Source organism: Phalangium opilio, unplaced genomic scaffold, assembly GCF_054372755.1.
Source record: "Phalangium opilio isolate 3A_F unplaced genomic scaffold, DU_Popi_V2 ptg000013l_1, whole genome shotgun sequence".
Taxonomy (NCBI): Eukaryota; Metazoa; Arthropoda; class Arachnida; order Opiliones; family Phalangiidae; genus Phalangium; species Phalangium opilio.
Window position 1 is genome coordinate 7,458,027 of NW_028324148.1, and position 13,030 is coordinate 7,471,056.

The 13,030-nt window shown below is 34.9% G+C and overlaps 1 protein-coding gene across 1 annotated transcript; it reads left to right on the forward strand.

Moving 5' to 3' along the window:
• Nucleotides 1–1,741: 1,741 nt before the first annotated feature.
• LOC149708766 (uncharacterized) lies at nucleotides 1,742–11,825 on the forward strand. The gene is made up of 6 exons (XM_089865003.1): nucleotides 1,742–2,140; nucleotides 6,328–6,437; nucleotides 7,697–7,741; nucleotides 7,819–7,995; nucleotides 8,056–8,244; nucleotides 8,311–11,825. Exons 2-6 carry the CDS (start codon nucleotides 6,341–6,343, stop codon nucleotides 11,823–11,825), a joined length of 4,023 nt encoding a protein of 1,340 aa, XP_089721129.1. The 5' UTR covers nucleotides 1,742–2,140; nucleotides 6,328–6,340.
• The last annotated feature ends 1,205 nt before the right edge of the window (nucleotides 11,826–13,030 follow it).

The window sequence follows — 13,030 nt, forward strand, 5'->3', positions numbered from 1 at the left end:
TGGTCAAACCTCTGTGAAACGTAATACGGCTTCATGGTGAACTCAAACAAGTTTACGTTACCGGCACTTGACCAAAACATTTGACCATAAAGATGAAAATGGTGCAAGAATAGTTTTTGAGCGTAAACTTTTTCCCACATCTTGGGAAATAATTACAATTTGAACAAAATCATAAAATATTCACCGGGTATGTCAGCTATTTTTTAGTAGCGAGACGCTAATTTCTTGTTTCGCTTAAAATTGGCGAATTTTTACCTCCCACGATTCTCTGGCGAAAGTTAACTGATGCATCGATCATATTAACGCTATTTTCTTTACCAAAATTAGAGACTCTTATTCAATTACTCACGTAGCTTTCTTTGTCCTTTGATTTGCTAAAGTAATATGTCGATGACTTTGAATCAAGAAACAAAAACTAAATTAAAATTCCTTGGTCTTATTTTCCAAGGCGACGTCAAATCGTAAAGAGATCTAAAAATGCTTATAAAACTTAATGATGAAGGTTCCTTTTTAATTATGAGTCCCACTGAAGAAAACGCAAACAGTTAATCATTCCGACTTCATTAAAATTATAAACACATTCCTGGTTTACAAAATGGAGGCGTAAAGGCATTAAAGTATCACACGATGATGTTGGACTTCGTTTTAACGCATAAATTGTTTTTGCAAGCACACTTGATTGAATTTGATACGAAGTGCCAATTTGACTTTCAAAATTGAGTTTTTATCATCCTGAAATACTAGTTATTAATAAAACAAACATTGCTAAAATCTATAGGTGACAAGCGTTTATATGGAAATTTCCGTACTGTAGTACTGGATTACCTCTGCATTAGGAATGATTAGTCAAATAACCGTGACCTGGCAATATATCTCTTATCCTCACTTATCGATTGAATCTAATGGTTTTATGTAATTTAAATAATTTTTAATTGCTTAATGCAATGTAAATGCACTACGCATTTTAATTGGTAATATTATGCATTGTAAATGACATGTTTCTAATATTTTTATTATCATATGAATATTTTTCTAGAAGCGACAAATCAAAATGAAGAAAAATATGCAATAGAATGTTAGGCTAAAATTTCAAACCACTATGCACAGCGTCAATATTTTATGTTCTTTAACAAAATGCAAATTGCTTAAACAGGATTTAAATGGTTGACTTTCACCTACATAGGCAATGTAACATAAATTCAGTTTTTCAAATTCTTTTGTCATCAAGGTCAGGGTTTTTAAGGTTATAGAGGCTCACGACACAGTTTATACAAACATTTTATTTCTAGAAGTGAAACTAAAAAATATTACACATGGTACAAGATCGTTCAATTTTCCTTTGTTTGGTTAAGGGGTTTTATTTTCCACATTTGATAAATTTGAAAACTGTGCTATGCCCAATTTTAGGTGAAATCTAGATATTGCAACCTGTAACGTCATTAAGTCTATTTTGAAATACTTTCAATCGATCAAAATTGAGCACTGCAAAGTTTATTAAAACAATTTAGTTTACGAATTTTACAATTATTTTTTATAGTAATAATACTTTAATTGAAGTTCAATAGAAATTTAAGAAATTCAATACAAATAAAATTTTTCGAACTAAAGATAGTTTTAACTCGCTTGAAGCTCCTGTCTTCTCCCCCTTGGTTAAAAGGCAGAAGTTTCCTCCTGGAACAGAACATTTTACCCGTCGCTTCTGGTCCTCATTCTCTGAAACTAAATAGACATCACATGCAAGGAGTAGAGCGGGTGTCGCACGAGCGGCCTCTCGGCTAACAGGTTTAGATTTATAGATATATAGAGAAGGCCGGTCATGAGCCGTCCCGAGTTCGTCCATCTTTTCTTAAAAGCCGGTATATAAGCTAGTGGACGTGGGCCTAAAGACACCAGTTAGCCACACACCAAAGAACGCGTGGGCATAAGCAGCATCGCGTTTGGTTCCCACTTACCCCACGAGACGCGAACGATAAAATAATCAGCATTGAGTAAAGAAACTAGGCATTTTCAACGAGGACATTGGACTTGTAAGAAGTTGTGAAATTTTCGACGCTTAAACAAAATATAAAATTTTCAAGTCGGAGTATAAGATTCGCAAGACAGGAATATTCTATAACGAGAGTGGTGCGTGCCTTTAAAGGTAAGAAGAGACGTGTGGTTGTATCGCTTTATTGGTTTGGAAAAGGTTATTCTTATAACATCGAAACTTTCATTTTACTTATCTGAATCTTTGGAATTTTGAAGTGAACGAAATATGCTGAAACGTTTGTTTCATGTTCTTACAATTTTTCGCAAAAAGAGAAGTTACAATTTTGACATCTTTCATAAGAGATCAAAAATCAAAATAACCACCGAAATGTAATGTTCTATACTTGAGCGAAATATGCTGAAAATTTTGTTTCATGTTCTTACAATATTTTGCAAAAAGAGAAGTTACAATTTTGACATCTTCCAAAAGAGATCAAAAATTACAATATTGACCGAAATGCAATGTTCTCTATTTAAAATATTTCTATGCAATTTTTCAAAGATTCGAGTAATTTGTTGAAATTTTCGGAAAAACAGATAAAAAAGCAGTATTTATGGAAATTCATTCGCCTTGTATCTTTACTCTGTTAAAGAAGTGAATCATCCACCTAGGGTTCACTTCAGTTTGCGCGGGGGCTTAATCATCTCGACGTTATTCCTCTGAGTTTGCATTTTACTTGCTGCAAAGAGATATAACTTTTAATTCGTTATTTCGTCGGAATAAATTCGCTGGTGCTTTGTAACCTTCGATTTTCCATCCGACAGAATAATTAGTGTTTTAATAAATTTAGCTTTTAGTACCAAGCAAAATGGGCATTTCCTAATAAAGTAATAAACAAAATTAGTGCTTATTATGGGTTAAAGTTATATTATCCACTGAACTAGTTTTTAACTGAAGTTCTCTAAATTCGTGATGTAAACGAATAATCGCCGATCACTTGACGGCAAAAGCCTCGCTAAATTTGTAGTGGTGAGAGCGCTTATATAACCTTAAGACAGTTCTTGGATTTCAGCCTTTAATCTTTCGTTAAATTATTTTTCGTCATAAGCTTAATGGTCTGAATAAAGGAATTTATTTAGAAAACTAATGACAAAGGTTTTCAAGGTATTAATTTCATGTCACGTAGCTCATAAATTGGCTCATCATTTTAAATCCTGCAGAAAGTTAATTTAATAAAGACGGAAATTTATTTTCGAAAAAAAAAATATAACCGATTAAGAAAATTAGCCTGTTTTGTGATGGACGTCTGTTTCTATTATTACATAATAATTTCATCACTATTCTTAACGTTTTTACGTATCCAATCCATTATGTATTATTTATTCATGTTCCATCTTTATGACATATCCATAATGCATGTGAAACACTACACCGAAGGGTTGTTAATATTAAAATAGTTTTTTAAACTAAGCGGCTAGCAAGGGACACTGTGGAGTTACGAACCCAGCCTGTGATAATGTTTTATTAAACCTATTTTTTTGCTATTTCTGAAAATAACAGACTAATCGTTACTAACAGACGTGCAGACAAAGTTGCTTGTTTTTTTTATTATTATTTTAGACATTAGATGTATCATAAGTGCTTTGAACTATATGTTCAAAAGTAATTTGAAACCAATAGAGGTAATTTAGACCGTATCAAAACCTTCTGAAAAAGACAGTTATTGATGAGCCATAATCGAAATAACAAGAGCCCGAATTAGACTTTAGGAAAGAGAGAAACCACGCACAATGTCCGCCTAAAATACAAGGTTAATAAACTTCACAAAAAAAAATATAGCTTAGTAGACGTGCCAAACTGAAACTCCTTTTTAGAAAGGATAGCTCGGTCTCGAAACGCATTATATCATTCACTAACACTTTCTTCACTAGAAGATGAGTCTGCTTTCAAGGTCACTGATCCTTTCCTACGCGTCTAGGTATTTCTTTTGCAATGAAATGATATAAATTAACACTTGTTTTCCTTCGCTTTATGTTGTGATTCATCGTGTGGACAGATTAAACTGCGCAATATTTGATTTCTTTTCAAGATATTAAATAGACTGTTACTTCGTATCCAAGTTACTTTGTCGCAGACACTAATTATTTCTCGAAACTTCATACCGGTCTTTAGCAGTTACTTTAAATTGAAAATATATTGTGATATTCTAATCTTTCATACTATCCGGCGGGCAGTAATTACGTAGTCTTCTAGGCTTTTTGGAACCCCGCACGATTCGGGAAGATGGTTTTCATTTAAAAGCACTTAACAAGATGCAGTTGTTCCTTAAAAAAAGGGTTATCCTTTCAGGGAAGTATTTATGAAAGGTAAAAAACGTAATTGAATTAATCAGCCGGCAATATTTTGACGTTTTGCCTCCGGCCATAGTACTAACGTGTTTGAGCGCTTATCTAACGGTTAAGACTCAGGGGCACGGGGTTTTCATATTTGATTAATTTAGATTTTGTTTTCAAGTAACAACATTTCTGTACATACGGGATAGCTTCCGTGTATTTAACCACGGAGCATCACACGGGAAGTGCTTGGAACCTTTGCTTCTAGTTAAATTAAAAGTACCGTTTAATTTCGATCTTAAAATTAAAATAGACTAAGATTACGACGCCATACCTGTTGGAAAATATGTGTAGCGATAGATATTGGGCCTCAACAGGAGTTTTATAATAAAAGTTTCGAAAGAGAAATTAATAAGCGATTTACAGGCTACTATCATTTCCATAGAATGAAACAATTCAGGTATACAGGAAAATATGCGAAAGATCTTTTTATATTAATGCATAATATTGTTTATTTGCGTTAGGCTTATCAACTTCAAATTTGATTTAATATAACAGTTGAACTTTTCAAGCATCATTACTTGCAAAAAAACATTTCCGTAACTAATTTTTAACGTAAATAGACAGTGAAAACCTAAGCCTTCAATTGAAAAAATTATTAACGCACCCATCATTGTCCGTCGAGGAATTTTCTTTTACTTTTCGGGCTACTAATTTAAAACATGTCTTTATATCGATCCTATAAGTTATGAAACCCATTAATAGATTATAGGGAAGCAGTATACTAAGTTCTGGTGATATCGGTCATACATTATTTCATACAAGTTTTTTTATATTTCTGGGCGCCGTTTTTGAAGATGGGACAGATTTGAAAATAATTTCCTAACTCGTGCCTACTACCTATAAGTGTAACGTCTCTTCATAATTTCAGCGTTCCATTTAACTCGGTTTGGGCTCGGCTTTGATTATCATCCAGTTAGTATTAAGTCAGTCAGGACTTAGACTTATATAGATATAGAGAGATTCTACTTCTGACTTTAGACCAACGTCACAGAAATTTGGACCTTCCCTTTTCAAAACTTCGATCAGCCTGCCAAACGATATTAGATTATCATCGTTCACAAAAAAAACATTAATGGCTGTAGGCTAAATTTTATACATAGTTTACAGGCATGGAGGATTCAAACCATTAACACAAGGAGACCAGGGGACTTAGAGCGTAAAATAGCAGACGATTTTACGCTCTAAGTCGCTTGGTCTCCTTGCGTTAATAGTAGGAATCCTCCATGCCTGTAAACTATGTATAACATGCAAAGTGAAAAATACTATAAAGTTGAGATTTTGACGCTTTTTTTCGGGTTATAAAGGACCAAAAGTATATATTTATTTATTAAAATAGACACATAAAAAATATATTTGGATTAATTAACTTCATCCTATTATAATGCTCTAAACCGAAGAAAAATTTAAAAATATCTTAAATCATGAGAGAAAACTGAATATGTTTTTAAAACCCGGAAACTAAAAAGTGAACCATTTCTCTATATCCCTTAAAAACGTTTTCACTGCCGTTCATTGTTAGGTAATTCAAAGTAATTGCAGCTACGTTACTTTAATTTCATATTAAATGTGTTATTTGACAAGCAGGAAAAGAACAGTTGACGAGTTCCGCGTTATTAAAAGTTGGAGGGTAAATTATTTCTGCTAGTTCAATGGTTATACCATTGTACCAAATCGTAATTCATCTAGTATTTAAATTGACGATCAGTTAAATTATCTCTGTCATTCGCATGAAAGAATTTAAATCTAAGTATAGGGGATATAGCGCTTAAACCTGATTTTATAATTGACTTTCTTAGGTTAATAGCCCCTCGCAATAAGGGTTACTTTCTGAAACTTCTTTTATTCTTTATTGTTGATCGAAGGAGGCCCTTGACATTGCTATCATTAATTCCTTTCCTTTTAGAGATAAGAAATTACTGACATTGCTCTTTAACACGCGGTTGTTTTCGGTATACTTTAAAGGTTTGACCTTATCATGAAATCGCCCAAGGAAATACTCGGAGCCAGCTTCGCATTTCTCTTCTTTCTCATCGTCTCGTTAAGTCTCTTTGACGTCAAACCAGTTTCTGCCAGTAAGTTTGCTTATTTTTTAACATTATAACTTACTTGAACTTTTAAACTTCATTACGTGTGAAGAGACTACCTTAACGTAACTTAATGTAGAGTTTGGCATAAAGAATTGATTGCGAAATCTCGAAAAAAATTAGTGATTCTAGAGAATGTTGTCGATGTATTTTAAATATTTTTCCGGAATGGAAAACCACCTGTGATTAAGGAATTCAGTCGTTCTCTTAAGACTTTTCTTTTGTGTGTTAGTAATCTGCCCCACGAAGCAAAATTCAAGAAGACTTATTAGCAATGTATTGCATTTTTTAGAAAACTCCCTTTGATAAAAATTCTTTACGGTAGTAGTTTCGCAAATGAAATTTGCAGTAGGCTACTTTATGCATTTCCGTGTTGGCTCTTCGGCATAGAGCTTGGCATTTTCTATCCATTATCCACAAATTGGTTGATAACCGATTATTTATAAACAAAGTTGTGGATATAATACGATTTAACATGTAAGATCTGTGGATAATTTTCGACTATGGATAAAGATAAAATAACGTGGATAATGGATAGATAATGGCGAGCTCTACTTCGGAATCTTTAACCGAATGATTGTGTTAAAACATATCATGCTGCATTACAATGCATTTCAAATAAAACATTTTTTATCACTTCAATAAAGCTTAATCACGCCAAAATAACAGAGTAAATAACTATAAAGGTTCTTAAAAAATGTTGACAACGATACACTTTAATTAATACCTACTACCTAAGGGTTACATAGGGCCTTTTACCACTTCCCATAATGCCACATAAATCTGAAAGATGGTAAAATTAAAACCACATAGATATGAGAGCCCCAATTTTCTAAAGAAGGCACATCATTATGGCTATGTGATAGGAAGTACTGAGTAAACACAATGATAAGGTTGGAAAACCATGAATTTATACACATAAACCTACGAATATAGAGCCGCTACAGAATTGTTGTAGTCATATTTCTTAATAAAATCAGTAACGTCGCAATATCTTACCTCGAACACCCTAATTTTGAAAGTGAGGTTATTGATTTAAATGAAAAAATTCATTATAAAACCTATTAGCAAACGATAAATTTGAAGTTACATTATAGTAGTAAAGCTCAAGGGGCACAAAAACCATAGATTGAGAAAAATAATTAACGTAAGTTCATACGAACGAATATTAAAGTCGACTGAAATAGCGCTGATTTTCGTAGCCTTAGTTTTCATTATTAAAGAAATTTGTATTCTTTTCTATTTAGGGTCACTATCGAAGCGAGCTTCCTTTTACATTGCCAACGAAACTGGTACGTATTACAGATAAATAATTATAGCAGCTCGACAATTATATTTTTCAACAAATTTAACATGTTCTTTCAAATAGTTTGTGTTGTGGATGATGTTATCTACCACAACAGCGACCCCATCCCAAGCGACGACCCTTGCGAAACCTGTAAATGTAGACCACCTGGATTTGCTTGTGTTTTAAGAAAATGCGAAGTCAAACCTGGCTGCAAAGCTGTGCGGAAGGAGGGTGAATGCTGTCCGCAGTACGTTTGTGGTAAATATTACGCATATAACATATTAGAAATATCGTAACAAAGTTTTATACTACTAAAAGGATGCGAGCACAATGGTGTGGTGTACAAAGATGGAGATGTCATTCGAAACACTGAAAGTCCTTGTTACACCTGTTATTGCCAAGGATCTTCGATTGCCTGCGCTTTGGTAGATTGTTATTTCAGACATGACTGCGCGCCAAAATATGTTCCAGGAGAATGTTGTCCACGATACGACGATTGTCCTCCAGGTAAGAAAAGCGGAAAATAATATTTGTGTTCGATAATGAAATATTAATATCAACAAATATTTTTAGAAAAGACTCCAAGGCCCCTGAGTTCCAACGAAACTCGATCGACTACAAGTCGACCGCCAGTAACCTACACATACGCACCTAGAACTGCTTCATCACAAATTTATTTATCAGGAGAGGACAAGAGGCCAGATCAACAAGTGAACTTCAACGAAGTCGCGGTAGACCAGCCAGTTGTGTACGCTGACGGTGATGCTGTTAGCGCCATTACTTCGGTGCATACTGAAGAAAGCACCGAGATCAATATCATTTCTGTACTTACATCAACCCAAAGTCCGTTGGCTTCGGATGACTCTATTGTAGGTACCGAAAAAAGTAAATCAGACTCAACAACACTGATACCGTCTAAGGATGAGGAATCTGAATTACCATTATCAACGGAGAAGCCAGTTTTATTATCTAATGAAATTACTTCAGAACACAGTAGTGCATCAACCCAAGCAAGTGCGGTTAGTGACGAAGAAAAATATATCTCTACAACCCGAAGTTCGGAGAGTCAAACTGAAGAACGCGCAACGACAAAGTCTCCGTTCACCGAGTTCATTCTTTCCTCTGCAAAAATATACAATACCGAATCGACAACGCTAAAACCAGAAATAGAAATTTTAGGCTCAACAAGCTTTCCCTCAACAAATTCTGGTGCTTCTGAAGGCTCGACAGAAAAGGGATATGATACCACTATTGTTCCAGATTTGGAAAATAAATTAGCCGCTACTGAAACGAGTAAGGATGTAACCGTCACAGAAACATTTGCCAAAACAACTAATTCACCTTCAGAAACTGAGGAAAAAAATATTATCGAAAAACATTTGGATGAATATTTAGGACAGCTATCCTCTGAAGACAAAGAGAAATCTGATAGAACCACTGAAAATCTAGCATCTGTGACCAAATCTGATTTAACAACGCCCATTCCAACTCCAGCAGTTGAACTAGAAGGCCGTGAAGCTTATGTAGATCTCGAATCAGAATCCAAAGATACAGAGTTAAAAACCCAGGACAAACCCACTTCCCCTCCCTCTTCTGTTGCTAAGACCACTGAGCCTAATGAAGTATCAACTCTTCAAGAAGGTAGTTTAAGTTCAAATGCAGATACTGCAACTAATGTAGGGATTTTAGTTCAAACTGAACAACCCAAGATACAAACTTCGATAGTTGCGGAACCGTTATTCCATTCTGGTGAAGTTGAAATAAAAGAATACAGTTCAACTGAGAAAGTAGAACCAGTAAACACTTCCACCAACCCTAACATTGACCATCAAAGTAGTACAAGTGTACCGCCGGCTATATCACAAGATTCTTTAGCGACTACAACCTTAACTCACTCTGTTGAAAAGGGTCAAGTTTCTGAATCTACGCTAGCACTTGAAAATCTAACAACAACTGATGTACCAATTACCACCGTAAAAGACGATTTAGCAGTGAAAAGTAGTGAGAAAATTGAAATACTGGAAAACGAAGAAAAAGGCTCCGTTGTGTCTCAAGATGATGAACTAAAGGGAACTGTCGATTCAACTAAAAAACTATTAACCGAAAATGAAGATTCTCCTGTAACTGAGAAAGATGAAAAGATTCATAAGCTGGAAAACGAGAAAGACAACGACGCCGTAAATTCAGATAAAGTCCTAGTTGAAAGTGAAGAAAATGTAGAGAAAAGTGACGATAGTTCAAAGATTGATGAAGCTACGGTAACGAAAACGGCGGACACATCAATAAAAGAAAATGAAGCAGAGAAATCTGAAACAGAGCATGAAAAAGACATACTAAATACCGATGAAGTCATTGCCAAACACAGTCATTTACCACTAACAAGCGAGCCGAATTCACCTGACGAAATTTCCTCTTTAATCACAACTACGTTGAAACCAATTTTGGAAGTGAAAAATGAAGAATCAGATGTTACATCCCAGAAAGTTCCTACCGAAGCTTCATCTCAAACTACACAAAGTCCAGATCGAGATGACATAAGTAACAACACTCCTACAACAACAACCTCTGAAGAACTTACAACCGAACTTGACGAAATATCTCGCACAACAGAGCAACCTCTCACAGTTAAGTCGAGTTCCGAGAAGCACGTAGTGCACCAACTTATACATGGGTCATCTAACCACAATTTTGCTCCTGAATTAAGAGGATCAGTTGGAATTTCTGAATCGGATCACTTTGGAGTACCAATAGGATATTCAAACGATTTTGCACTTGATATCCGAAGTTTAATGGCTTCCTCCGATAATAATGAAGAGGTATCTAGCTCTAGTACTACTAATATCGAAGAATCTTTAAAAACAACAAATCCCATTTCTGAGACTACGCCACAAAGTGAAGTTAAAACGGATGCTCCTGAAATGAAACCTATTGAAATTGATCACGCTGTTGTAGAGGATCGGCTTGAAGAACTTAAAAAAGAAAGTATAAGCGAGGCCTCTATTACTGAAGATATTACTACGACTCCTTCACCATTAGATATGAAACAAGTTATCGGGAATATAGGCCTTAATTTTGCGTCAGATGAAATTGAACTGGCATACCTTTCTTCTACTCAAGAACCTAAATCGTCAAGTAAAGAAACTAGCACTGATGTGTCGTCAACTGATAGTTCGTCAGTTTCGTCAACTGATAGCTCGTCAGTTTCGTCAGCTGATGGCTCGTCAGTTTCGTCAACTGATAGCTCGTCAGTTTCGTCAACTGATAGCTCGTCAGTTTCGTCATCTGATAGCTCGTCAGTTTCGACATCTGATAGCTCGTCAGTTTCGTCAACTGATAGCTCGTCAGTTTCGACTACTGATAGCTCGTCAGTTTCATCAAATGAGTCCTCAGATGAAAAATCAAAGGAACAATCCTCAGAAAAGACTTTGGAATCGGGTGGCGAAGATGTAACAACCTTTAGATCTGATTATTTAGAAATCAAAGATATTGGTACTGGTTTACAATCAGTTAAGAATACCGAGAAACCCATATCTGATGCTTCTACAACGAACCCGAAACACTCTGAAACGGATATCGAACTAACCACGCCAAAATCTAGCCTGCCATCTTCAACAGATTCAGAAGCGATTTACTATGGAGAAGAAATCAAAATCTCTTATTCTCAAGAAAGTGGTACCCAGTTGGAATTAGATACTGAGAAATCCGAGTCGAGTTTAAAACATTCAGAACCCACTATTAATTCAACCCAACAACCAACATATGATAGAACCACAGTTGCATCTTTAAAAGACACTGCGACAGAAAGCTTAACGGTGGATAAAAACGAAAAACAAAATCTATCCAGTATTAGAATAATCACGAGTGACGAATCCAAGATAATTCCATTACTCGATGAAATTGCTTCAAGCGTGGACGGCAGTAGCATTCTTGCATCAGTTGGAGATGAAGCATCAACTACAATAAAATCTACTCTTAGTTCTGCAGTAACCGAACACAAACCAATAGAATCATCAAGCGAATCCATCCCAAAACTGCAGAAAAACACAACAAAGGACGCCACAGTAGCTACTACTGGTTCTATAATTTAAGCAAAGAAAAATCACTACAATATGGCAAAGAATGAAATCTACCCATTATGATCTCACTACTGTGCCTTCATCTGCCAATCGTATTTGCGCCATCCATCATTTATCTAGATTGGAATTACCAATTGAATTTTAAAGAAAAAATCAGTTCACGTGATATCTTCGTTTGTTCGAAATTAGCGTCAGCCACCATATATTTATTATTTAGTGACGAAAGAAACTGACAATAAAAACATTTAATAATTTTAATTATGGAACTGAGGTTCGCTCAATAGCGAGCGCTCTATATGCGTTTTTGAATTCGTTTTCGTTGCTGCGTTCATACATGTGCATTGGGTAACATGGCAAAAATAAATCGACTATAAAGTTTATAGGTATAAATCGACTATAGGTAAATTTTGCTCATATTGTTATATAAAAAACGAACACATAATGTGGTACAAAAATGGACTTAAAATGCTTGGAGGATCTGTTGCCTGTTTTAAGTCTAAGCTTAATTATTTAAATTCCTTTTCAAGTAACAAGTATTTTACTGCTAAACCGTTCATAGCAATGAACACTTTCATTTCTCATTGTTATATCGATAATAAATTATTGTTTGATAATTTGAGTCTTTTTTTCTTCTCATATTCCAGTTCTATGCTTTATTGTAATTTTTTTTGCTTCCGTGTTTAATGACGAGGTTGGGCTTATAAATTTTTGGAGTTCCAAAGAATTTAATGCTATTAAAATGCCACACGTTAAGTAAGTACAATAAATGTCAGAGGAAATATGACAGATTGGGAAGAAATTAAACGCTGTGTAGTACTAGAACTCATGCTAGATTACCTGGATTCGTTATTAGCCACATCGTATGATGAACATCTACGATGTGGGTCTTAGTTTGACCTGGCCTGTTGGCGGTGAAGGTGGTGGTGGTGGCGGCGTCGTGAAAGAGAACTGCCTTAGACAGTATAAAATTTTTCGATCGTCATTGAAGGGAGAGTGAATGGGAGAGAATTGTGGTGAGTGATATTTTTCGTTCGTGTATTTTAAAAGGAAGGAAATTATGATAGTTAGGTTAAGCCATATACCTAGAGCTCGGCATTTTCGATCAATTATCTAATTTATTTTATCTTTATCCATACCCGAAAATTATAAACAGAACTTACATGTTAAATCGTATTATAATCCACAAATTTGCTTATAAATAATCGGTTATCCATCAA